We start from the raw sequence: 24,703 nt of genomic DNA, 5'->3' as shown, positions 1-24,703 counted from the left end.
TTCAGCATTTTAGAATGAGCCCTGTGTTTGAACCATGAAATAGCGATGAAATGAAACTTTTTGGCCTGATGTCTTGAAAAACAGCTTTCCAGATCTGTACATAACAATATTTTTATCTTGAAGAACAACTCTTAATGGCTGGTTCTTAAAAGGAAAAGGCTACAGAAAATTTTAGATATGATGAAGTGCCTTTTCCATCTTAATGACAAACAAGACATATAAATAAACAAGTAACTCCAGGATTTTGGGAAGTAAATAATATCATAAAGTCATGCTGTATGAATCAACTATGCTTTTGTATATCTCTTAGCTGTGTATGTGCCATGCAGATGACACAGAAGAAACAGCAAGAAGTCCATTTTTGTGCACATCTGGAACTTGTTTTGGTTATCAAGTCCTCATTCCTCTTTGGCAGATATTGTGTATACATTTTTAAGATGAGTTTGCAGAGGTTTCCAAGGGAACTCAGGGTCATAGTCTCTCTTTTTTTTTTTTTTCACCTAGTCTGGGGTCCACTGTATCATAAAGGTCGTACCAGTCAATTGCTCAAGCCTTTTGCAGTTATTCCTTTATTTTCTCTTTTAGGCAGCAGAAAAATGTTAAGTAGCAAATAATCTGAAAGTATAGCAAAGAGTATACAATCAGTGAATTTACTTTCCTTTATGTATTTAAAATTATTAATTTTTTAGCAATCAATAAAGCAATCTCCACAAAGCCATCTCCCCACAGCACTTCAGTACAGTGTTTTCTGTTATATTAGAGTAAGCAAGACTCAAGAAAAATTGATGGGTTGGCTTTAAGATCAGAAATCAGATAACTGAGCTCAGCTCCAGGACACTTGTATGAGTATTCCCCAGTGCACACTGAATTAGAAGCAGATTGGGAATTGTTTTGCTTTTGAAGGACACAAGCTTTGGGAGTTGGGATATGTACAGTCTAGATACATCATTCCAACACTGTTTGCATGAATGTCAATGAATGTCAATGAATGCTTATTTCAAATGTAGTTTTAGTCAACTTACTTATAAACTAAAATTCTCATATTCTTAGAAATATTAATATCTCCAAACTGTTCATCAGTGCCAAGTTTATTTTATCCACATGCAAAGAATTAAAGACCAAGGTGGAGGTATGGGCTAATCAAATATGGACATATTTGTCAAGCCACAGAATTTATATGCATTTTGAAATCTGAAACAAATATTTGATTGCAAGTTATTGGGTTGGAGGTAGCCTTCAGTCGTCAGGTATTGTTGTTATAATGGAAAAATGGTAGCATTAGTTTAATGTATTGTAATAGCAAAGGGTAATGATCCTTAGCTCAGTAGTACTGAAATACCTTGACAACAGCAGTTGAACTCAATGGGAGCATTGCAAGTGCATATAAAAGTGAAGTCTGCAGACCATTAGGCATAATTTCATCACATCTTTATTGGAATAAAAATTGCACTTAAGCTTCTGCTGTTGTGTTGGCAATTTAGAAATGCTGTATCTGCGTACATGAATTTTATGAAGACCCTCTGTTAAATCAGAGATTAAACTGCCATTAGGGTGCATGGACACTGGGAACTTACTTGGGTGACCTCTTTGTATCTAATAAGAGACCAGCAAGAGGTAAAACTCCAGTGCTGGTGGCATGAGGCCAATTTATACCTGTAGAGGTCTTGGTCCACAGTATGTATAAATATATGTATAAATGTATGTATACATGCATTTTGAGCTCTTTTACATACTGCCTTTTCAATCTCAGCACTACCATGCTAACAGCAGACTTTTTTAGAAATCTTCCTCCCCTTGAACAATTCCACATATCTACTTATTGGAGGAGAAATGAGACCTACACACAAGCAGTCCAACTTGCAAACCATGCCTCTAAGTGTATTCTACATGCTTACCTATGTACTCCATGTTTTTTGTGAAGGCTTAAAACCAGATACACCTTTGCTATGAAAAGTCCCAGAGACTCCAAGCTGGTCACACAACAGTTTGCTACCACTTCAGTTGAACAGGTAGCATTGCCTCTAGCTTGCTAATAGCAGAGGTTGCAGATATCCCTGGGAATTCCCAGCTGGGTACTGGGATGCATCCTGCCTCACCTTTGAAGGCAGGCTGTGGCTCCTGCCAGACTTCCTTGTTCAGCCTTCCTCGCTGCAGAGGACAGTGTATGTGGTTGCAGGTTGATGTAGCCTTTGATCTAGGTTTTGGCCTCCAAAATCAACACAAGCACTAAAACTTGTCATCCTTTTCCTGGTGTTATATCAGAAATGCTTGTTTCAGAGAAAAACTTACCATTTATCTGAAGCCTAGGGGAAAATAATGGCTTCTAATTTACTAATGGCTTCTAAATTCTCTGAGAGGCAGAAAAGAGAACATTGTCCTAAAAAGTCTTAACAAAAAACAAAGCCTCATAAGGCCTCAAAGAAAAAATTCTTAACAAAATGCTTACATTACCAAAAGCCAAAAAGGCAAAGGAAATTCCTCTCGAAAATAGCCTCATGTCAATGTCAAAAGTCATGACAAGCCAGAAATAAAAGAAAATGAAGAGAAAGTAAAAGGAAAAGGCTTAGCTTTGTGTGGTCTCTGGAGGATGCAGAAGATAATTGTCAACATCTTTATCATCTGGACACAGCTATTTCAACTATGCAAAAAAGAGAGGGCCCAGTGACCCCAGACTGAAATTAGCACAAGGCCATTATGCATGTCCCCATTAGTTGGTGGAACTACTTTCCATTTTTATCTTTCAGTAACACACTTGACATTTTTAACACCTCGTGACTTGAATCTCAGCCAAACAATGCCAGCAGCCAAGAGTCATCGCAGTCTGCAAAACAATGGCACCTGTAGCACTGCCAGCTTCTAGTAACTTGTAGAAAGTAAGCTGCCTTCAGGAAGCAGTTGCAGTTTCCAAGTCTGCCATTAGCTCTGGACCAATTACATGCTTTGTGCAATGGGTCAATTTTATTTAGGGGAAAAAACCTCACTCCCATACCACATCTCTTCCTGCTTGGTCTTGACAAAGTCAAAATAAATGCACCAGGAAAGGGTTGTCCAAGCCTCTGAGCTGGCTGCAGAGCATTCCTGCAATTCTCTGCTATATATGAGGAAAAAAAAAAAAAACTTTATAAAATGGTTACCAGCTCCATGCACAGAAAGCCAAAAGTAGGCTTGATTACATAGGGAAGCATCAGTGTGTTGTCACATTAACAATATGTCATACCAGTGGGGAAAAAAATGGCAATTAGTGTGAGCTCCACATCATTTGGTTTATGCACAGCTTACTCAACACAAATTTATTTCCTCCTTGCTGTAATGCCTCTGGCTCATATTGGTGGATCACCTCCTGTCTTATTCTATACAGCTGCTGTATTTCTTTCCACCAATTTCACACACGCGCCCAAGCCATCCAGCCAGATTCCTTCAAAAACCTGCCTTCCTCTGGGACAGAGGTGTCCTTTCAGCTCCAAATGTTGTCCTTCACTATCAGTAAAGGAAATGCAGTGAGTCATACCTATCTTCTGCCCTTTTGGAGGTCTTTAGTTGATCTAACTTCTCCAGCAAGTGGAGTATCAGATGAACATCTTTGTACCAGAAGGGCTGCGCTTTCAGCTTCACCTTCTCCATCCTGTCCTCCTTGTCTCACTCTTTTTCCCAAGCACAGGCTTTGCTTACCCTGTTAAGACTTTCTCCTCCCAAACACCATCTATGTTTTTTTCCATTTGGGTACATCTCTCAGCATTGTCCCTATCTTCTTTCTTCAGGTGCGATAGGTTAATTTCCTTTCCAGGCTTCTGGTAACCTTTCCTCTGCCTTTCCAGGGCTGATAGGCTCTACCACAGGATACCTCTCACCATGTTCCTGTGCAGCACAATGCAGAATGAATCCTGACCTCAAGCTTTTCAAAAACATTATCAAGAATTCACACTTCTTGTCAAACCCAACAAAATACCATCCTGCTGTATGTTTGCTGAAGAATACGTGGGAGGGGAATAATACACAGAACTGACCCGTCCTCACAGCTCTTGGCACCATCCTGTGCACATTTAACCCTCAGTTGCAGTCATGCACCTCAAAAGCCTACCTGAATCAAGACACTCTAATTTTTAATCTATGTCTATCACAGCTTAATCAATAATTTTGTGTGTGTGCCTACTACTTGTTACTTAATCTGTGAAATATAGTTCGGGGCAGGGGGTGGGGGAGTGGGGGAGCAAAAATCCAGTCTATAAAACCTGTTGGTGTAAAGATAAGCACTTTATTTAATATCCAATTAAATGTGGTCACCAGAGAAATCACAGCTTATGCAACTTTATCAGAAAAAGATTAATCTATTTCAGGCTTAACCCAAAATGTCATAAAAGAACTCATGAATTTAGATAGGAATCCACTTATTATCCAAAGACATTTTCCTATTGAGTAAGAACAGTCTAAATTGCTGCCTATATTTATACTTGGTTCAATCAAATTTCTGTACTCAGTAGCTGTCATTGATTTTTAGGACAATTATCAAACAAAAATGATGAACAAACTGAAGGAACATTATAGAGTCTTTTTCAACTCCACAGTAATCATTAGAAAATGCACAGCCTGCTCATTGATAACAGCTTAATGGCTCACAGGGTGACATCATCACATTTAAAAGATAGTCACACCCGGAAGGCAGAAGATCTTTTTTTTAATAGTGTTACAATTTGCCATTTTAAAGTTAATTGTATTTTGCTTGGTGTTTCACACCACACAGTCTGCTCTGAAGTTACTTTGTTCTATTATGTGATCATGCCCAAAACCATTATTTTAAAATAAGAAGACAAATAGTTGAATTTATTTATTTAAATTAAACAGACTTTCTGGCCTGTCTAGAAACTGATATTCTTCAGTTCATTAGCTGAATTTCCCACAGGGCCTGCAAAGGTGCATTTCATTTCTATACTGTTTGATTTGTTTAGTCAATCTATTTTTAAAAAGTATTCTACATTAAAAGCATTGAATAATAACTATTTGGTTTCATCTTTCCACATTAATTATTATCCTCAGTAGGACATGCATTTCACAGATAGTACAGAAAAACAAAAGTGTATAAGTGTATCAATAGAAGTAGCAGAACAGCTGTTATTTACTAGGGCACAGTACTTTTGATTTCTCTCTACCAGGTCAACCTAAGGCAAAGGGTTCAAGTGCAATGGCTAAAAACCAGTATTAAGCAGTGGCATTTAATGGCCCACTTCAGATGTGTTCAGTGAACCTATCTGTAGTCAGTGCATAAAAGATATTGTTTAAAAATGCTACAGGAGTATAACTCATACCTGGTTACAGCATGTTTGCTGAATGATATCTCCCCCTCTATGCTGTAAATTCTTGTGTGCTGCTCTACAAATGGGGAAGTAATTTGCAAAGTTTGGCCTGGATGTCAATGTAGTACAATTTTTGCAAAAAACCTGGAGGGTCATTTATATGGACAGCATCTTCCCACCACTGGATGGAAAACCAAAGCTTTGCAGAGAGGTAGTGCATGTCCATTAGTTAAACCAGTCTATGCTCTGAATACACAAACATTCAGTCTAAGGAAAAGAGCAGCTTTATTTTGAAAGCCAGGCTCATAGATGAGAAGATGGGAGTGGGAAATGCAATCCAGTCCATTTAATGAGAAATAAATTATACCTGCATTTGGGTGTATTTTAGGACAGACGAGAACGTGAGCTGGCCACCACATCCATGCAGTGAAGAGCCGAGAAGGTGGGAACTGCTCCTATGTCAATATGCTGCCAAATCGCACTGGTCCCTGATGCCAGCAGCAGCTCTCAGAGGTGTCAGACCCAGCTCCCAGTCCCTGCCTGGCTGTGGTGCTGGCCTGTAGGTAGCTGCCAGCCCTCCATGCCTGAGCTTGCTAAGCTACAAAGGCTTTGCTCAGCGGAGCTCTGCCATGAAGTGACAGCAGCAGGATTCACTCCTCTGTGAACCTTCATAGATTTGTGGTAGGTACATTTTATCTGAACTTCTTCTGTCTCAGCTCTTCATCCCATGCTCTTTATATAGCAGCAATTAGCATATCTGAGAAGTCCCCATTCAGTATGTTTTATGGTCTGTTCTCTGTGTATTGAGATAGTTCTGTAAGTTATGTGCAGGGATATGCCATAATTTCTAATGTACAACTGTCAGGAAATCACTCACCTAGATTTATTCACTGAAGAATTGGTGAGGAAACTGATTCTGAACAGGGAGCTAGAGACTTTAATTATAAGAGAGAAAAAATGAATCGGGCATCTCAGACTGGTCAAGAAGCTTCTTTGATGCTCTAAAGATACATCCTGATGTTAGTAGATTAATGCAGCATAGAGTTTCTGAATTCAAATGTCACCTTTTGCCACTGATTGTTATTCTGTGTTACTATTGCTGACTTTATTCAAAGTAATAACGATGTCAAAAAACAACCACGAGTATTACATCTCCATTTCTGCAATAAAACAAAGAAAGATTGAAGAAAAAAGGCTGTCTTCCTTCAAGCAGTATCTTGACCAAAGGAAGTTCATACAATGTAGAGAAGAAATATGTATCCCTGCCAAACCCTGATCTTGCTACTATTGAATGCTAGCAATGGCAAAACTATTAATTTCTAGTGGAGCATGTGCAGAGAATAACTCAGATGGAAGTGGTAAACCATAAGTGACATAATCACTCAGGAACTGTTTCTGCCTCAAGTGATCTAAATAACAAGAAGAAATACAATGAGGAACATTAATTCAGAGTTTAGCAAGGAGCTTTTACTTATGCCTCTGTGTTAACTTCCATTTCCAGTGCAGTTATGGAAGAGTTTTGTGTGCCGCTTTGCAAGCTGAAGGGCAAACATCAGAATACAGAATTGAGGGTTCAGTCTCTTCAGTTTTTCTCTCTGCTTTGACACTGAATCACACTTGTGCTATGCTTGCTCTGGTCCTGTGGCCAGCCACAAATGTTTCCAGCCTTGGACTGGGGATGGGATAAGGTGCACAATCTGGGTGTGTCATCCCATTCTCTACCCCAGCCTCCTCCATAATTTTCCAGCTGGTCCCCCTGCCCAGACCACTGGCAAACAGGGCTAAGGGGAGCATCCCTAGTCTGGTTTTTTGTTTATTGGTGAGAATGCAAATGAGTATTATCAGAAGCTATAAATCCTCTGAGTGGGAGGGAGGAAAAAGACCTGCTGTGTTTCAAAAGATGTCATCTCTGTGTTGAGGCTGCTAACAGACATTCAACACATCCTATGTGTGTGTGAGGTTTTGCCTCTTACACCTCCCACAGAACCTACATCTACACTCAAGCCTAGCTTGTGCATATTGCCATACTGCTTTTGGGGGTAGATAGGTAATGCATTTTCCTCCTGAGACAGTGATATCACATCTGTGAAGAAAGTGATGGCCCCACTGCTAAATTTTTATCCTCATGAGAGAGGACAAGCTTCTTTAGAAATAAGCACAACCATGCAGATCTATTCTTTGTCAGGGATGTCCTCTGGACATAGATCCATTCCTGGGAATAGGAACTGCACGGGAAGGAAGGGTGCTCCCAAAGCCTTCCTCATGGGAACACACTGCAACAAAAAACTGAAGTTTTGAGGCCTGCTTAGCAATTTCTAAGCTACTGAAAGATCTTGCTTGCAGACAATATCATAAAGTATGACTGCTGCTTAATGGCATTTTTCAGACTGTCCATCTCACCTCGCCTTTGGTCTTCCCTTGAGGACAAAAATTTAGACTGTGATTAATCCCTCCTGTTAGTGGATTTCTTAAAGCATCATTTAATTCTTTTCTCTTCAGGCTCACATGTAATTCTTTTCTCAGACTCCTCCACTCTTAGTGAGCCTAGCTCATTCTTGTGTCACACAGAATCACAGAATCTTAAGGGCTGGAAGGGACCTTGAAAGATGATCTAGTCCATCTCCCCTGCCAGAGCAGGATCAACTTGAGCAGGTCAGACAGGAACTCATTCAGGTGGGTTTTGAATGTCTCCAGAGAACGAGATTCAACAACCCATCTGTCTATGTGTGCCTAACTTTTCCTGCATGCTAAACTTTTAAAATTTGGTGTAAGAAAGACATCCATTACCTCCCTACAATATTTTACAAACTGTACCTCTCACATTGCACTTGGTCTTCCATCCCATGCCTTTTTTTTCGAGATAGCATACTTCTGCTCTGGACTGCTACTTCCATGAAATCAGAAATTAACCGGCTAGTACGTTTCCTTGTATCAGATCTCTCTGATAATACATTTTCTTGTACCAGATGCCCCTGAGATTGCACTTAAACTTGGAGAAGGCCTCTTAGAAAAGGATACCTAACTGCCAAATCATGGTCATTTTACAGACTTTGTATTAATATTAGTTTTAATTGTGTTTTAATCAATAATTTCACAGCTGTCTTCCCTTTCTCTACTTCAGATGTAGGAGTCGTAGCAGTGACATAAAGCTGTGTCTGTCTCTGCATCCGAATGCAATTGTACAACTAGCTTTAAGTAAAAGCAAAATTTGATTAACAATAGATTACACTCCTGGTATTTGAATACAAATAATCTCCGCTATGTGAAAGAAAAAACCTCATCTTCAACATCTCATTTCAAAATAGTTACCAAGCAGAGAGAGCATTTTAAATCCCATCTCTCTTTAAACATGTGTTAGTGATAAGAATTAACAAGAAATACTCTTCATTTTTCTGCTCTTTCTAGCTACACAAGCTTCTCTTACAGCCATTTTCAGTAAATACAGTGGAATGTGAACAGTAATTTTTGATTCTGAGAGAAAATGCTGGATCTCAGTATTCCTGTCCTTATGGTGCACTGGCCTGAATGCTTTCTGTATATTTATCTTCTGAAAAAAACATGGTGTAAAGCCACTTTACACTGAGCCTCCATTTCTCAGGGAAACATGCTGGCAGTGATGGAAAGAGAGTGGGGCATGTATGAGGGAATTTGGGAAAGGAAAGGCTTATCCTAAACCATGTAAGAAGCAACCTTGGCCTTTCTGACATGCTGGTTTTAACTCATGAAGTAAAAATGGTACCATATTTCAGAACATGCAATTGTGATATATAAAATACAATTAAGAGATGTGGAACAATATGAATATGTAATGTACACATTTCTTTACAGATGCATTTTTCTCCAGACAGGCCGGTGCCTGCTTTAATTTGGAAGCTCTCCATTTTCATACAAAGTTAACCAAGAGTGACAGGAAATCAGACGCCTACGTTATTTATTTTTTCTGAACTTACAAAAAAAAAAGAGAAAGAAATAGCCTTCTGTTAATTACTTTTCTAGGAAGCTATTTTGTGATACCACAGGGATAGATCTTCCATATTCAGAAAAGCTTCGGAAATGACAACTTTACGACGTGCAGGGTGAACAAAGCATGTTACGTGCAGATATTTAAGAGTATATTTGTCTTCATTTACCGTAAGTGAATATGTGGCCAACAATAAGGAATTTAACTGCTTCTGGCCTGGCTGGATGCATTTACAACAATTACTGGAGGTCTGACCTCTTTAACCTTATACATCAAGTGGCACATACACATTATTTATTTAGCTGGAATTAACAGTGATCTGTGAAGCTCACTGTATTTTCCTTTGGTTCTTTTGCTCATCAGTCATAACTGACCTCCGTGAGCATGTTCAGTGGTGAGTTTCATGTCACTGATTCATGAAAGACCAGGGAAACTATAGAACAAAGCAGTAAAATATTTTTCATGGATATTTAAAAAATAAAAATAATCAAATCTTAAACCATGTTAATATCCTACATGACCATTTGTAGATCGCTGTGAAGACAAAGAGTAGACAGAAATGCTCTACTCTGCTATTAATTATTGGAAAGGAGAATATTAAGTTGGCATTAACAACTTGCAGGAGCAACTGGGGCTTGGACTTCACACCTGACTGCACGCTGATACAACACTCCAGTGTTGTACAATGTAAGGTCTGAGAAGCAGAGTGTGTCTAAGTATTTCACTGGTAATCTGAAATCCACAGCAAGCCTACCCTCGCTCTCTGTCCAAACTCTAACCCTTTCTAAGCACTCCTTTGTTTAGGGAGCCACAAAGTATATGGGGATGAAATGCCCGGCCGAAACCTTGTGCTGAGGACAGCTTCTTGTGCTTACAGGAGTGCTGTGCCGCAGTACACAGCTCCTGCAGCTGCATCCAGAAAAGGAGCGCTTTCTCCAACTGCTGAATAGCCTTACAGGCCTGGGAGCAATCCATGTTAATGGGGCCAAAGGTGGAAAAGTGATAGCAAAGCCATGTATCTTCTGAAGCGCTTTTCACAAAGAAGGTCTATTAGGCTACTTCTTTTTCTAGTAGGGAGGATTTTTATTACATCCAGTTATCAGCATCATAAGCACTACAATGGATTTTTTTAAAAAGAATCAGCCAAAATGTACAATTAAAAACTATTTTTTATAGTTCTAGAAATCGTATTTCCTTCATCAATAATTTTAGTGCTTACCAAAAAGAACTAAAGAAGCAATTATATAGGGCTGTGGACATTTTTATTCATGTACTTTTGTATCAACTCCAGAGATGATTCATAAACCAAACCATCTACTCTATGAGCGGAAAAAAAGAGGAATACTCTTTTCTCAAAACGAACCATACTCTTACATCCATTGAGCTCTCATCCCAAAAGCAGTTACTTTTCCAACTTTTGAATTTTATCAAAGGGAGGATCCGAATTATGAAAGACGCCAATGAACTGCTCAAAATATTTTTTTCAGTAATTAGAACAAAACAACCTCAGGGAAAACTTGCCAAAAGGCAGGTGCATACATTAAGGAAGTCCCTCGACAATTGTAAGTTTACATCCAGTTTCAAGAGATTTTTCTCTGATAGTAGCCATCCTATCAGTGAGAAACAATGAGGAACAACAAGTGATTCACCATAGCAGCAAATGCATAGCACATACCATATGGTAATCAGTCCATACACAAAACTTTGTGCTCTACCTAAATATATGGTTTATTTTCAAAAAGCTATAAAAAAGTTGAGCGAGTGCTTTCCCAGAAAAAAAAAATAAAACCAAAACACAAAAGGCAAAAGAAACTTGTTTCATTGAGGCTAAAACCAATAAAACTAGGGAGCTTTAAAAGTCAAGTAACACTGTCTAAAACCAGTATTTTCCTTCTACAAGAACTGCCTTGCAAGAATAACCCCAGAGTTTAGGCCCACTGTGTTTAATGAAATGGCCCATACACATGGTCACTGTGTGCCTCAGAGACCACAGAATGCCAGAAAGGCAGAGGCTTGTGTCACAATTTGAAAAGTATACCAGCAATCCATCTTTATGCATTATGGTCTCCACTATGTTTGTTAAGAGTGTTTTCAAACACCACTCTGTCTATTTAATACACTCTTTCTTTGCAGTCCTAGTCTATTGAACTCTCCTACATAAAAACAGGCAGTAATGCACAGCCCTCCCACAGACACACTCGAAGGTCCTGAATAATCCATGGCTAGCAGGGATCTTTGCACCACACTGCTCTTGTTGTCCAGTTCTTCCTGTTTAACGTGGGAAAACATTCTTTATTTGTGGAGAAGGTCAGCCGAACCATTACAGGGATGAATTAAGCTGTGTCTTCTTGTAAATGTAACTTCCTAACTTGTTCCCATGAACATCTGGGAAACAAAACATCTACAACTGGCTCACACTTGTGGTACTTGCAGTACTTGAGTGCTGTGATTGCTAACTGACTTTCCAAGCACTGCAGTTCTTCAATAAAGTCGATAAATGGCAGAAGAGTATCAACATACTTAATTCTATGGTTCTATCTCCAGCCTCATTGGGCACAAACTAGAATGGCTCCAGAACTCTGGACCTTTTTTCCTAGTGCATTCATTCTCTCCATCCTATTTTATCTAACATCATCTTTGACTGCTATTCTGTTTTTATTTCTGCCTTTCTGGGACAGAACTGAACACCCTGGGATGCAGAGAAGAATCTGCATTCAACGCCTAGTCTTGCAATAGTTCCAGCAGCTCTGTCAGAGGAAGGGGAAGATGGCATTGTGCCTCTGGGAAAAAGCACCTACTCAGATCTCCTCTAAAACCTTTTCCTTTCTCATGAGATACTGTCTACCTTCCTGTAGATCCAGATATATGGTATTTCCAGAGGAAGCATGACAATCTTCCTAGCTTAGTCTACAGTGGCACTTCTGTTGTTGAATGAGATGCTGCAGTACTTGTTATTTCACACATAAACTTCCACCTAAAATTTTGAACTTATTATATGTGCTATGCAGCAAAACTCTCCTTAAAAGAGTCTGGTTTTTAAAAAATTACTGTCATTAAGTTGATATTTGGGAGGGTTTTTTCTCAGAGGGATGGAAGAAGCACGGGAAAGAGTTGTGGGTTGCGGTTTTTTTTTTCTTTCCATTAATATATGAAGATAGAACTGATAGGCGAGAAAAAGATTGCGGATTTAAAGAACATTTGCTAGTGCATGTGCCAGATGCTGATAGCTATATATAGCCACTTGAACAAGAATGGCTGCAGAGAGTATCTTAGCCAGGCAAATAGAAATTTGCCTGAGTAGGACCAGGGCAAAAGTGGAAAAAAAAAATCAACATTTAATCTATTGTGCATTACTTCTGCTGCAGAAAAAGTTGTGTAAGTACTCTGTGAAGTGGAAAAAGAGCATAACGATCTTATCTACATTTCACATAAGTGTGTTTCCAAATTTAACAGAACTAAATCTATCCTTCTTACCATTAGACTGCTAGTCATTGTTGAAGACAACATCGATTTCCTCGCTCTGTAACCCTTCGAGAAGTAAGCAAAGGACAATAGATATGGCTTCTTCAATGTAATTTAAAAAAGCAGCATGGAGCTTATAAGCTGAAATTAAAAAAAGCAGAACTGGGATATAAAGAATATGATGATTGCCATCTTAGAATTTTGTTATTGTCTCACTCATAACAAAATTTTAGAAAAAGAGAGGCACTTGATATTCCTTCCTCTTCTCCTCTATACCCTGGTATCAAATGTCTGTTCCCTTCTATCCAGTACAGTAGGACTTTACCTATAGCAGTATAATTTCTAAGTAGTTCAAAATGTGCAATAGCAGCACTTGAGATGACAAGCTATCATTTCTACAGAGCAGTATGATAATTTTGGAAGGACCGGGAGGCTGGCTATGGATTCTAATTAATGTTGATGAACCTGGCTTTTAAAGATTAAATTCCCAAATGAGTAACTGCTACCTTTCTACACACAGGTCTATCCAAGTTATTCTCATTAAAACAATAATAATAAAAAAATATAAGCTTCAGTCTGTGTCAAGATATTGAAGGTTTTCCAAAATTGATTAAATGAGGTATTGAACTACATTAAAAATCAACCTTTTCATGTATTGAAAAGTAATGATCTATAATTTGTAGTCAAGTGATTTTATTTCCAGTGAATAATAATTGTACTGCAGGCAACTTTGTGCCCTGTTTTTCTGAAAAGCTCAAGGGATGTACAGAAGAGGATTTTTTATCATAGTGAAGACACACACACTTTGCACAACGTTGCTTCTTATTCTTCAGTTCTTACAGGGAGGCTTAACTTTGTTTCATTATGTGTTTATTTTTCCACTGATGGCTCCTGCAAACTGGTAAACACAAATGAAAGTGCATAGATATTAGATACACTGATAGGCTCTGAAAAGTACTGTAAGTTAAATGCAAGCTCATGGAAGCAGAAGACTGAACTTGACTGCATTAATAACCGAACTTGCAAATCAGATTTATAACACTAAATTCTTGTTTCCTGTTTTTCTCTGTGGAACTTAAAGCTGCCTATAGCCATATAATGTCCAAAATAAAACTGAAACATCACACAGAAGTGTTCATCACTTCATATTCCCCTTAGAAGAAAATCTATTCTGCAGGACTGGGGAAAATGGTCATTTCTTACCATTCACTTCTCTATCAGGCTAGGAAGCTTCTTTTCTGCCCCCTACCTCTCAGTTTTTCCTCTTTTGCATCTCATCTTTTATCTCATATCTACATCCTGCGCTCACATCTTACTTCTGCCGCCTGCATCTTTTTCCCTCACAGCCTCCTACAGTTTAGTTTTCAGTTCAGTTAAGCAGCTGCAGAATTCATCTAGGTCAAGTTGAAAAGTGTAGGGGGGTTGGACCATGGAATCGCCATAACATCACATATTTTAAGTATGTTTTTAAAAAGATTAAATACAAAATTAGGCTCACAGACAGAAAGGAAAGGCAGTAGAAGTGGTGCAGAGGGTGATGATCACACAAAGTCCCATTGGAGGCCAATAACTAGTTCTGTACCCTCACAGCCGATATTGAGGCCAATACCGGTTTATATCTTCATTAATGACCAGGATGATGAGGCAGAGTGCACCCTCAGCACCAGAGGGTTGAGCCGTATTCCAGAGGGACCTCAATAGGCTGTAGAAATGGTTTGACAGGAACCTCAAGTAGTTCAACAATGGAAAATGTAAAATCCTGAACATGGGGAGGAATAATCACAGCAGCAGTACAGACTGGGGGCTGGCTAGCTGGAAATCAGCTTTGTAGAGAAGTTTCTGAGAGTCTTGGTAGACAACCAACGGACCATGAGCCTCATGGCATTGCCTGCACTAACCCCCCAGAGCACACTGAATGCCTTCCCTAGTCTATGTCAACCACACACCTTTTATTTTAGCAGACATCAAAGCTTGCACTCCAGACACCCTATCCCCAAGCTTTTTTCCCCTCTGCCCCTCTCCTGCTTCCTGTATTTCCATGACTGCTGTTAAGCAGCTTTCTGTCACACTCATTTCTCTTTCCAGATAGCTTCCCACAATTGTAGCCTACCTGTCAGCCAGTTTTCCCTTTTAATCATCTTATATGACATCTCTACTCTTCTGGCCATCCCATGGCCATTAGAGACAGGAGGTCTTTCCTGGCCATCACCTTTAGACCCACCCTGAATAAACGAGGGGCCTCATTTTGCCTGAAAATATTCACAAGACTGTAATAGCTTTTGTGCTTAGAGCAGATTAAAACTTCAGTCCCTAATAGGAAACAGCGAACATTTGATGCAGAGAAGAAATCCTTCAAGACTGAAAGCAGAAATTTTAAAAATGCATTGAAATTCTTACAAAACTAAAGACGTGCCATACAAATAACAAGAATGGAAAAATATTTTTAAATGAAAAAAAAAAGTAGGATTGAAAATTAAAAGACAGGATGAATTAGGCAACATGGGATGAAAAAACTTGCAGTCTTGGTCAATAATTCTTCCTGTAGCAATACCAGTGGACTACCAATTTCAACTTGTACCACTTGGATGGAAAATGTTAGAACAAAGGAAATGTCAGGATAAAGGAAAAAAAGCTGGCCACTTTTCTCATCAGGACTCCCATCCCTTCAACATGACATCTAAACACTGTCTTTCATTAGCTCAAGTTCAACACCACCTATAGTACTTGTTATTTTCTTATGAGTAATACATCCATCATTTTTCATAATGGCTTAGTGTTTTTTTTTTTTTAACTGGCCTGACAATGATTTTTTTTCCACTTCCTTCAACTTCAGCTGATGTTTATATTATGGTATCAAATGGTGCTTCAGAAACATTGCATCCCACAAAATCTGTGAGAATACTTTAATAGCTACCCTCCACTCCACTCCCTCCTACCATAGCCTGTATTGCCTTCAGAACTTAAGCAGGTTAGTTTAAATGAGTCTCAAATACTTCTACATGTCTATAAACTCCAGTATAAATTTACCCTTATGCATTGGTAGAGAGTTGTGATCAATGAGGAAGGGTCTAGTTGGAGGCTTGTATCTAGCGGAGTCCCTCAGGAGTTGGTGCTGGGACCAGTACTGTTCAATATATTCATTAATGACCTTGATAAGAGAACAGAGGGCACTGCCAGCAAGTTTGCTGATGATACTAAAGTAGGGGGAGTGGGTGAAACACCAGAAGGCTGTGCTGCCATTCAATGAGACCTGGACAGGCTGGAGAGTTGGGCAGAGAGAAATCTAATGAAATTCAACAAGGGCAAGTGTAAAGTCTGCATCTGGGAAAGAATAACCCCTTGCACCAGTACAGGCTGGGGAATGAACCCTTAGACAGCAGTGTAGAGGAAAAGGACCTGAGAGTCTTGGTGTACAGCAGGATGAGCATGAGCCAGCAATGTGCCCTCGTGGCCAAGAAGGTGAATGGCATCCTTGGGTGTATTAGAAGGAGTGTGGGCAGTAGGTCAAGAGAGGTTCTCCTCCCTCTCTACTCTGCTCTTGTAAGACTGCACCTGGAATATTGTGTCTAGTTGTAGGCTCCTCAGTTCAAGAAGGACAGAGAGCTGCTGGAAAGAGCTCAGCACAGGGCCACAAAAGTGATGAGGGAGTGAAGTATCTCCCTTATGATGAAAGGGTGAGGGAGCTGGGGCTCTTTTGCTTGGAGAAGAGGAGACTGAGGAGTGATCTCGTTAATGTTTACAAATATGTAAAGGGCGGGTGTCAGGAGGCTGGAGCCAGACTCTTCACAGTGATGTCCAATGATAGGATAAGGGACAATGAGTATAAGCTGGAACGTAAGAGGTTCCAAAGAAATACAAGAAAAACTTCTTCACTGTAAGAGTGATGGAGCACTGGAACAGGCTGCCCAGATGGGTTGTTGAGTCTCCTTCTCTGAGGACATTCAAAACCCACCTGGATGAGTTCCTGTGTGGTCCTGCTCTGGCAGGGGAGTTGGACTAGATGATCTTTCAAGGTCCCTTCCAGTCCTTGAGATTCCATGATTGTGTGATTGTGTGATTCTGGTATGGACTACATACAACAAATGAAAGCTTTCTTTCCTCAGGTAAGTGAATCTGGAATGCAAATGGTAGAACCTGAATTTCAGACAAACAAATGATTGTCTATCAAAACTCCACTCCTTAGAGTATTGCGTACATGTAAAGGGGGAATATTTTAAAGATCCAGACAATTGCCACAGGCATCTTTAATTCTAACAATGCTTCCCACTTGCAGATAGATGCACGAGTCTGAAAGAGGTAATAATAGCTGAACAGATATTAGTATCTGCCATTACCTGATCTATCTGCACAATTACGGCAGCTTGTGAACGCTAAATTTGCTTATCAAATCTGGCTTAAACTTGTGAACGCTTAATTTGCTTATCAAATCTGGCTTAAGAGCCTAAAACAACTCCTTTTGAGGAACAACATATCACCTCGATGTTGTTTCGAACTGATGGAACTTTAACTTAGAGAAAAATCACATGGGTATAATGTCAAAAGGAGCTGAGAGAAGTAATTGCTTCCAGAGAGATTTCTTTCCCAAACTGAACTGAAGAGGGAATACAACAGTCAACTCCATTTCTGAAAAACAGGCATTAAGAGGCCAGAGAACTCCATCAAAAATTAGATTTTTTCCTCTGCTTTAACAATGCCAGAAACAAAAATGTTAAGACTAAAATCATCTCAAGATCCACCACAGCTGTCAAATAAGAGCAATCACTATGTCTGCTCTGAGGAAGTCTCGGTGATTCAGCCAAATAAAGTTGTTCAGTCCTGTAAATACTACAAGTTCTTTAAGTCATGGGAGTTCTACCAATTTGCACAGAAGAACAATGTGGCCATCTTGGTATTGGCATACAGACATCTGAATACACCCAAGAAAAAACCAAAACCCTTTCATTCTGCCAAAAGTAAACATTTCTCCCCCAGCCAAAAAGTTCAAACAGAAAATCACAGACTGTGTATGTGATAAAGCAAGGTGTCCTACTGTCATAAATGGAATGTGAAACAAATGAACATCAAATAAGTCTAAGCAGAAATCTTTCGTATCTATTGCTGATAACAGAAAAGTTGCCTAGAAGCTTTTTCAGACATTCTTGTAGTTGTAGCATGGCCGAGTCTCTACAGATAGTGATTCTTTAGAAAGAAAACTTCAAACTTCTTAAAAATCATTTTGAAACAGAAAAAGATACTATGAACTAAAGGAAGTGTCTCATTGCTATATTCTCATCTATTCCACAGGTCTCATATTGTTTAAGTAATTTATTTAGACTGTGGAATGATTTTAACATCATTGAGGATGGCAGAACTACTTCTGATCATAAGCACTTCATTTAATCATTGCCAAAGAAAAAAAGAGTCAACTAAATATGAAGAGTTAGAAGCAATACCCAAACCTAGAAAAAATATTTGAATTAAAAATATCCACTTTTCATGTGGACAGTAAAGAAAAAAAATCAGTGAAATAATATATATTGTTAGTGCCATTGTAGGAGATTGTTGCAATCCTGAAGATACAGAGCATTTTACTGTTGAGATACCTTTACATTACTGTGAGGTTGATATTTACAATATAGTACAGAATTTTATTTTTAAAAAAACCTTCTAAATGTGTAAATCAATATATTAAAAATGTGTGAAGAGTTAGATGCAATTTGCAGTTCTAAGCCACCATCATCCATCCATGGAGGGATGTCATAAAAAGGATAAAACACTTACCTCTTCTTGCTTAGGAATGCTGAACTTGGTTATCTTTGACTTAGTCCTGGACGAGTCAGACTTGTTAGAAGGCACTCCCCTATATGACTTGGTCGTCTCTGCTGGTAACTTCAGCTTTGGAGACTCATCAGGAGCCTGGTCTTGACCATCCATTGGCCTTACATATGCTGTTGGTTTCTGCTGAACCAGACTGGGCTTTGAAGCAAGAGAGGGCGGGAAGTTTTGGACACAGTGCCCACTGCTGTGCTTTGCTGGCCTCTCTTGCACTTGAGCTCCTCCTTCAGAGCTACTGTTGAGCTTTGCCGGCTGCTGTGCTCGGTTGACATTTTCTCCTAGCGTGGCCCTCAGTGAACTTTGCTGAGCACTGTTGGATGAGGAGGAGGAGGAAGTGGGACTAGATATGTAGCGTTTTAGTTTCTCCAGACTGGATTTTTGGTTTGCCAGTTTGAAGTCACCCTTGTGTGACTCTAGCGACCGATGCCCATGCTTGCTCGCTCTCTGCTGGCCATCCGAAGTGGCATTGTGCCCAGCCTTCTGCCAACCCATTGTGGCACTTTTGGTATGCTGGGCAGGTAGGGCTGCTGGTGTGGAAGAAGTAGTGCTGGAAATGGGAGGAGGAGGTGGAGGTCTCGAATCTGCAATAAGATGTTCGTCGGGCTTGGGGAGAGACGTCTGAGGAACCCCAGGTTTTGGAACCCCAACAAGGTGACTCTGGTTTGATCGATCAGTTAACAAGTCTTTCATTTCATCATAGTTGCCCAGTGTATTCTGGATGCGGTTTGAGAGCTCATCCCCCTTGTTAGTCTGCAAAACAAAAATTGAGTGTTCTGCAACAGTCAACATAAGAAAACCAAAATTCCCTGTATGTTTCTGCTGAAATCCTTACTGAGGTAGCACTGCCTTATTCAGCAACGGTGTTGAGGGATGAAATTGAAAATCCTTATTGTCTCTGAAGACACTTGTCAACATCTTAAATCTACTCTGAACTGGAAAAGCTATAAAGGGCCTTAGAGTATATAAAAAAGGAAATCTATCACTGGTATCATGCTGTAGTTAAAGTATATTACCTGGAAACTAGAAAATTTATTATTGCAACTACACAGAATGGTTTGGATTAAATCTGACCGTGATAAAACTTCTCCTATAGCCCGGTGCAAGCTCTCCTTCAGCCGTGAATGAAAACACTGCATTCCCAATTTATTTCTCTGCCTGCCTAAGTTTTCACATGGAATCTGGGAAGCCACACTATATCCAATGTAAGCACAGAATGAATTCACCAGTCTAAGCCAACCAAATACTCTGAGATGACTTGAAGACAGTTCATGGGACAATAGGAAAACTACAGACAATTGTCCCTTCTTTGAAAATACTCTCAAAGGATGCTCACTCCGGGGCACTCTCCTCTTAAAAAAAAAAAAAGAAAGTGAACATAACCCTCCAAATTCTTCACATTACTCAGTGCTTGCTGTGTGCAGCAGGGAGAACACAGCCACTATCTCTCCTCTTTAACATTAATCACTGTCTTTAAAAAAATCCGTTTGCTTCCTGACAGAAAAAGCAGAAGCTGCACAAAAAAACAAACCGAGTAAATAAAACATACTGGAAAAGATTGAAAACTCTTGCTTTAAAAAGCCATTGTAAGCAAAAGGGTGTATCATTAGCATTTATGCAGCAGAGATTTTTCTGAACCCTGCCAAGATTCATGTGTGTGATGTTCTTTGCTTTATGTTTTCAGAGGAAGAAAGCAATAAGCCAGTGGTGGTGTTCTTTTCTTTTCCAGACACGGGGTCTGGATGGGAAAACTCCCATTGGCTTCAAAAGGCCAAGCTTTCATCTCAAGACTCTCTGTTTTAGAGGAAAACAGAAAGAAGGAGAAAGAAGAGAGTAAAGGGAGTGGAGAAGACCTCCTTAAATTTATACAAAAAATATTATAGTGGCAACATCAGCTACTCTGGAAAACTGGAGGTATTATTTGTTTTAAGTCTTCAAATAAAATCAAGTCACTCAAACAAAAATGTCAGGAAAACTCCCCAAGTACAGAATTTTCTCTTTTTTTTAGGGTTTTCTATTAAAAAAAAAAAATACAAGTAAAAATGCCTTGTAAATGAGTGCAGTGATTGCCACAAGCTAACTTTCAAAGCAGAGGACTACAGTGGGGGCATTCGTATTTCTGGCAGTAGACACAGTCTTGTCTTGCTTGAAACTTGTCCCATCAAAGTTCAAGGACGATATCTTGAAACTATGTGAAATATACTACAGCCAGCTTTCTGTAACATTTGTTACAGTGCTAATAGAGTTGAATATATATCAATAATATATATTGAAGGGAAGTGGGAAGGGGAAAACTCAGAAGTCTTGCATCCAAAACATTGCTTTGCAAATTTGCATTCAGATCGCTCAGCCACTTTCTGAATATGCAGTTGTTGTCACAAGGACAATAACCTGCTATGAAACGAAATATGAAGTATTAATTCACAGATATTAAGTGGCATAAAAAAAACAAGCTGTTCCTTCACTTCACAGGAATCACATGGATATCTTAAAGAAGAGGAAACTATTAGCAAGGCTTCAAAACTTGGAAGCATCATATACATCTGAAAAAAAGAAGGCTGGAGATACATGTCTCCTGGGGGACATGAAATGGCTTCTATACTTGGGTATCTCCTTGACCAGCAGAATTATTTTCCAGAAGGCACACAAAACTTTCCTTTTACCCAATGGATCTCTTCTATGCTTTTGGTGGACCCTCCACCTCATGTAGATACCTTGAAGAAAGATATTTTTCAAGCTCTGCTCTATGGAAGGAGATCTGCCCTTAGGCCTATACACAATCTGATTCAGCCAGCACGAGTATAAGGTTTCCCTCCCTGCCAGGAGGATAGCAACAAGGATCACCAGATGGAATGAGGGCTCTTACACCTACAAGTGTCCTACAGCATAAACAGCTTGTGGGGCAGCCTTCTACCCAACTGTCTCTAGGTCCATGAACGTAGGAGAATTTATGTACAAATGTTATCCATAGGAAATCCAGCTTCCCTAACAGAAGGCCCATTCTTTCTGATGGCTGCTGTTTGGATGGAAAGAAAATAGAAGCCTAACTGCATATTATTTTTAGATTATCACTAGCCCATAAAATTCTGCAGATTGTCTTCTATAAAATATGATGTGAAGGTCACACAGAGACATCTCATATTGAGAGATACCAGATAATCACAATAATATCAACAAATCGATCTAATGCCAGTACCACAGCACATGCTGATGACTGGTTGCTGTTGTTTACTCCTTCTGAATACACTGGGGACAACTTGAAGTGAGAAGATTGTGTTCTGAGCTGATCTCATCCAGAAGAGTTCACCTACAGCCTCTCGGGAACAAGATGGGAACTGAGGTAACTTGTTAGGAGCTTTAGATGTAACAGTTTGTCCTATTATTTGTTCTGAAATATTGTTGGCCTTATTTAATGACTCGCATAGGGAAAACACGATCACAAAATAAGTAGGTAGGAAAAGCATTCCGTGGAAACATTTCTAACTTACAGTGCTCCGATATTCTTCTGCAAGATAAATCCATGCATTTGAAGACTGCAAGATCCAGTACTTCTAAAAATAAACTTGATGATTGCATGGAAGTTCATCAGAATGTTTTTCTTCATTAAAATACTGATATGGTTAATGAGGCAAGGTAGTTTGTCCAGGAAATATCTAGAACAAATTTTCTACTTTTCACCCCCTGTAAAAGACATCTTAAGTGAAACATACTGGATTTCCCATAATCCTTCATAAAGGGTTGCTATGGATACTTTAAAGAGGATAAGGGGCAACCCAAAGAGTCTGGACTTTTCAGAAAATCTGATGTTACAGGAATAGTGATACATGTCAGGGGAGAGAGGACATAAGATTTAAAAAGATTTCCAGCCTGTCTTTGATTTTCAGATATGGTCTCCTGAATGGCAAATCCTTTGGATTTAGCTCATGTTTCTCAAACTGTGCAGAGGAATACTGAATTTAATCAGAGCTTGCAATGAATGTCTACTGTAACTTCATTCCTCTCTGGAAACACCTAAAACTTGAAAATAATCCTTAAAGGGAGTAAGACAGAGCTTCGGTTTTGCTTTCACAGAAAGCTTTCCTTTTTTGCAGTTAGCCTTTCTCAATGATAAGATCAAAATACCCAAGCCAGAGCTTTGCATCCCCACACTGAAGATTTCCAAATGGTTGGATGAGTTCAGACAGCTCAATGGTCCACTGCCAGTGTAGACATCACACGCAGATTATACCACTGCTGAAGTTTTGATGGCCAATACTGTCAGAAGGACTGGTCATCCCAAGCAGCTGTGACTGTCACACCAACACAGATGTGAGTGAGTTATACTGCTGTCCTGGGCTTTGTCTTTTCCATGTTTCCTTGGCAAAGACAGTTATAGGATGCACCATCTTCTTTACATGCTTATCTAAAATAGGGACATAGTGTTTACAGATAAGAAGCATGGATGGAGACATTATTCTGATCTCGCCATAGGAGACCCACTCAGTACCCTTTCTGCTTCTAGAGACAGCCATGATTTTTCACCCACTTCTATGAAAGTCAATGGAATTATACTGTGGTTGCATAGAGGTGCCTTGAGACATAATAACTTAGAAACTACTAGTGTGTCCATGAGACACACTACATTGGTACATAGATAATAATCAAAGTGCATGAAATATTCCAACTATACTACTTTTATAAGTGATCTGAGCTTCATTATTACCAACTGACAAAATGCTATCAGAGACACAGCAAAAGGACAGGCCCTTTTTTGTGAGGGGTCTGTTTGATTGGACCTATTAAATGGAAAATTATTAAGCCCTCATTGCAGCAGAGCCCTCACAAAATGTCAAGACACAGCTGACTTAAGATTTTCAGGCATTTTTCCATGGATTAGCCCTTGACTGGTCTCACAGTAGACTTTTTTCAAGTAGAGCCTTGAGGAGTTCGAGACATTTGCCATGGTTTCTAAATGCCTTTGAAATGAATCTGAAACTCGGGCAGCTGGAGGTCAGCTTCAAGGCAGACAGAGCTGTCTTCCATCAAGGGTAGTGGTTTGAAAGTGGTAGATCTTTCTTTTTTATTAGGGACTAGAAACAAACAGTAATCTGGAAGAATAGTAAGTTAAAAGCTGACCCTGGAGCACAGGCAAAACCACAGAAGTCAGGAGCAGAAGCTAAACACCAGGTCTCAAATAGGACTCCGGGAAAGAGGCACAAAAGCACCAAAATCACCAAGGAGAAGTGATATTGTGCGGAGCGAAAGGCTTCACAATGCAGTGGTTAAACTTGAACATTACTGGAAGGGCACAGTGGACGATACATGATGATGCTTTCATCTGCACAGGCAAACTCACTTGGGTTAGCTGAGGGAGAGGAGCAGCCTCTCTGGGATACAATGCTTGGGTCCTGTTTACAAGGTTTCTGCAAAGTACAGTAGATCCTGTTTGACCCTTCAAACAAGTAGTGGAGAGAGACAGTTGTGTCTCATCTCACTACTGTTATCATAAGGAATAGAACAGGGGATAGAGACTCATAAGTTAATTCTGCCTTTGGTGAGGACAAAACAAGTCCTGCAGAAATATTTTGTTGCTAATATTTATGGGGGGAAAAGAAAAAGCAAACATCCAAGATATTTCACTGCATTAACCTTAGCCAGAACACAATGTTTACTATATTGTTTGATCATCACACGGAACTTTGACACAATTGTTTTATTCAAAGTTTGCACAAACAGGGCGCAGTAACCTTTACCTCCCAGTTTCAATTCTATCTCAAATATTGTTCGGATATTTCTAGTTTATTTCATTCCAATGTGCTGCTGAACATTATAAGAAGCCTTTGTGTCTATATATGTGTATACATATATATATGTATATATATCTAAAATCCAATTATCGATGAACCATAAACATTCTCTATGAATTTTGTGAGGCTAGCACTTGTGGGACGGTGCTGCAAATTGCACAATGCCTTCTGCAGCCTGTATTTTTGTATCCTGGAATAAATAAATAAATAAATAAATGGACACCCAGCTGGGAAGCATCTACCTTGTACGGTTCACTGAAGAGGGAGTAACTCGTGTTAAATGTGCCATCCTCCTGCTGGGCCTCCTGATTTCTCCTTTCCCATTCTTTCCTTCGCAGCACGTTTCTATCCGGCTCATAGGCACTGCAGCAAAAAGAGAGAAATAACTTTTTAAG

The 24,703-nt window shown here is 39.5% G+C and overlaps 1 protein-coding gene across 1 annotated transcript in view; it reads right to left on the bottom strand.

Moving 5' to 3' along the window:
* The window catches only part of AFF3 (ALF transcription elongation factor 3), a 327,140-nt gene that overhangs the window by 255,764 nt on the left and 46,673 nt on the right, over positions 1-24,703 (bottom strand). The window contains exons 2-3 of the mRNA XM_061998729.1: positions 24,551-24,671; positions 18,472-19,275 (exon numbers count right to left, since the gene is read on the bottom strand). Coding sequence (XP_061854713.1) covers positions 18,472-19,275; positions 24,551-24,671 — 925 coding nt within the window. The remainder of the gene's footprint in view (positions 1-18,471; positions 19,276-24,550; positions 24,672-24,703) is intronic.

The sequence above is a fragment of the Colius striatus genome, chromosome 1 (assembly GCF_028858725.1).
Source record: "Colius striatus isolate bColStr4 chromosome 1, bColStr4.1.hap1, whole genome shotgun sequence".
NCBI classification, from domain to species: Eukaryota; Metazoa; Chordata; class Aves; order Coliiformes; family Coliidae; genus Colius; species Colius striatus.
Note: the sequence above shows the minus strand (reverse complement) of the source record. Positions and strands in the feature narration are given on the sequence as shown.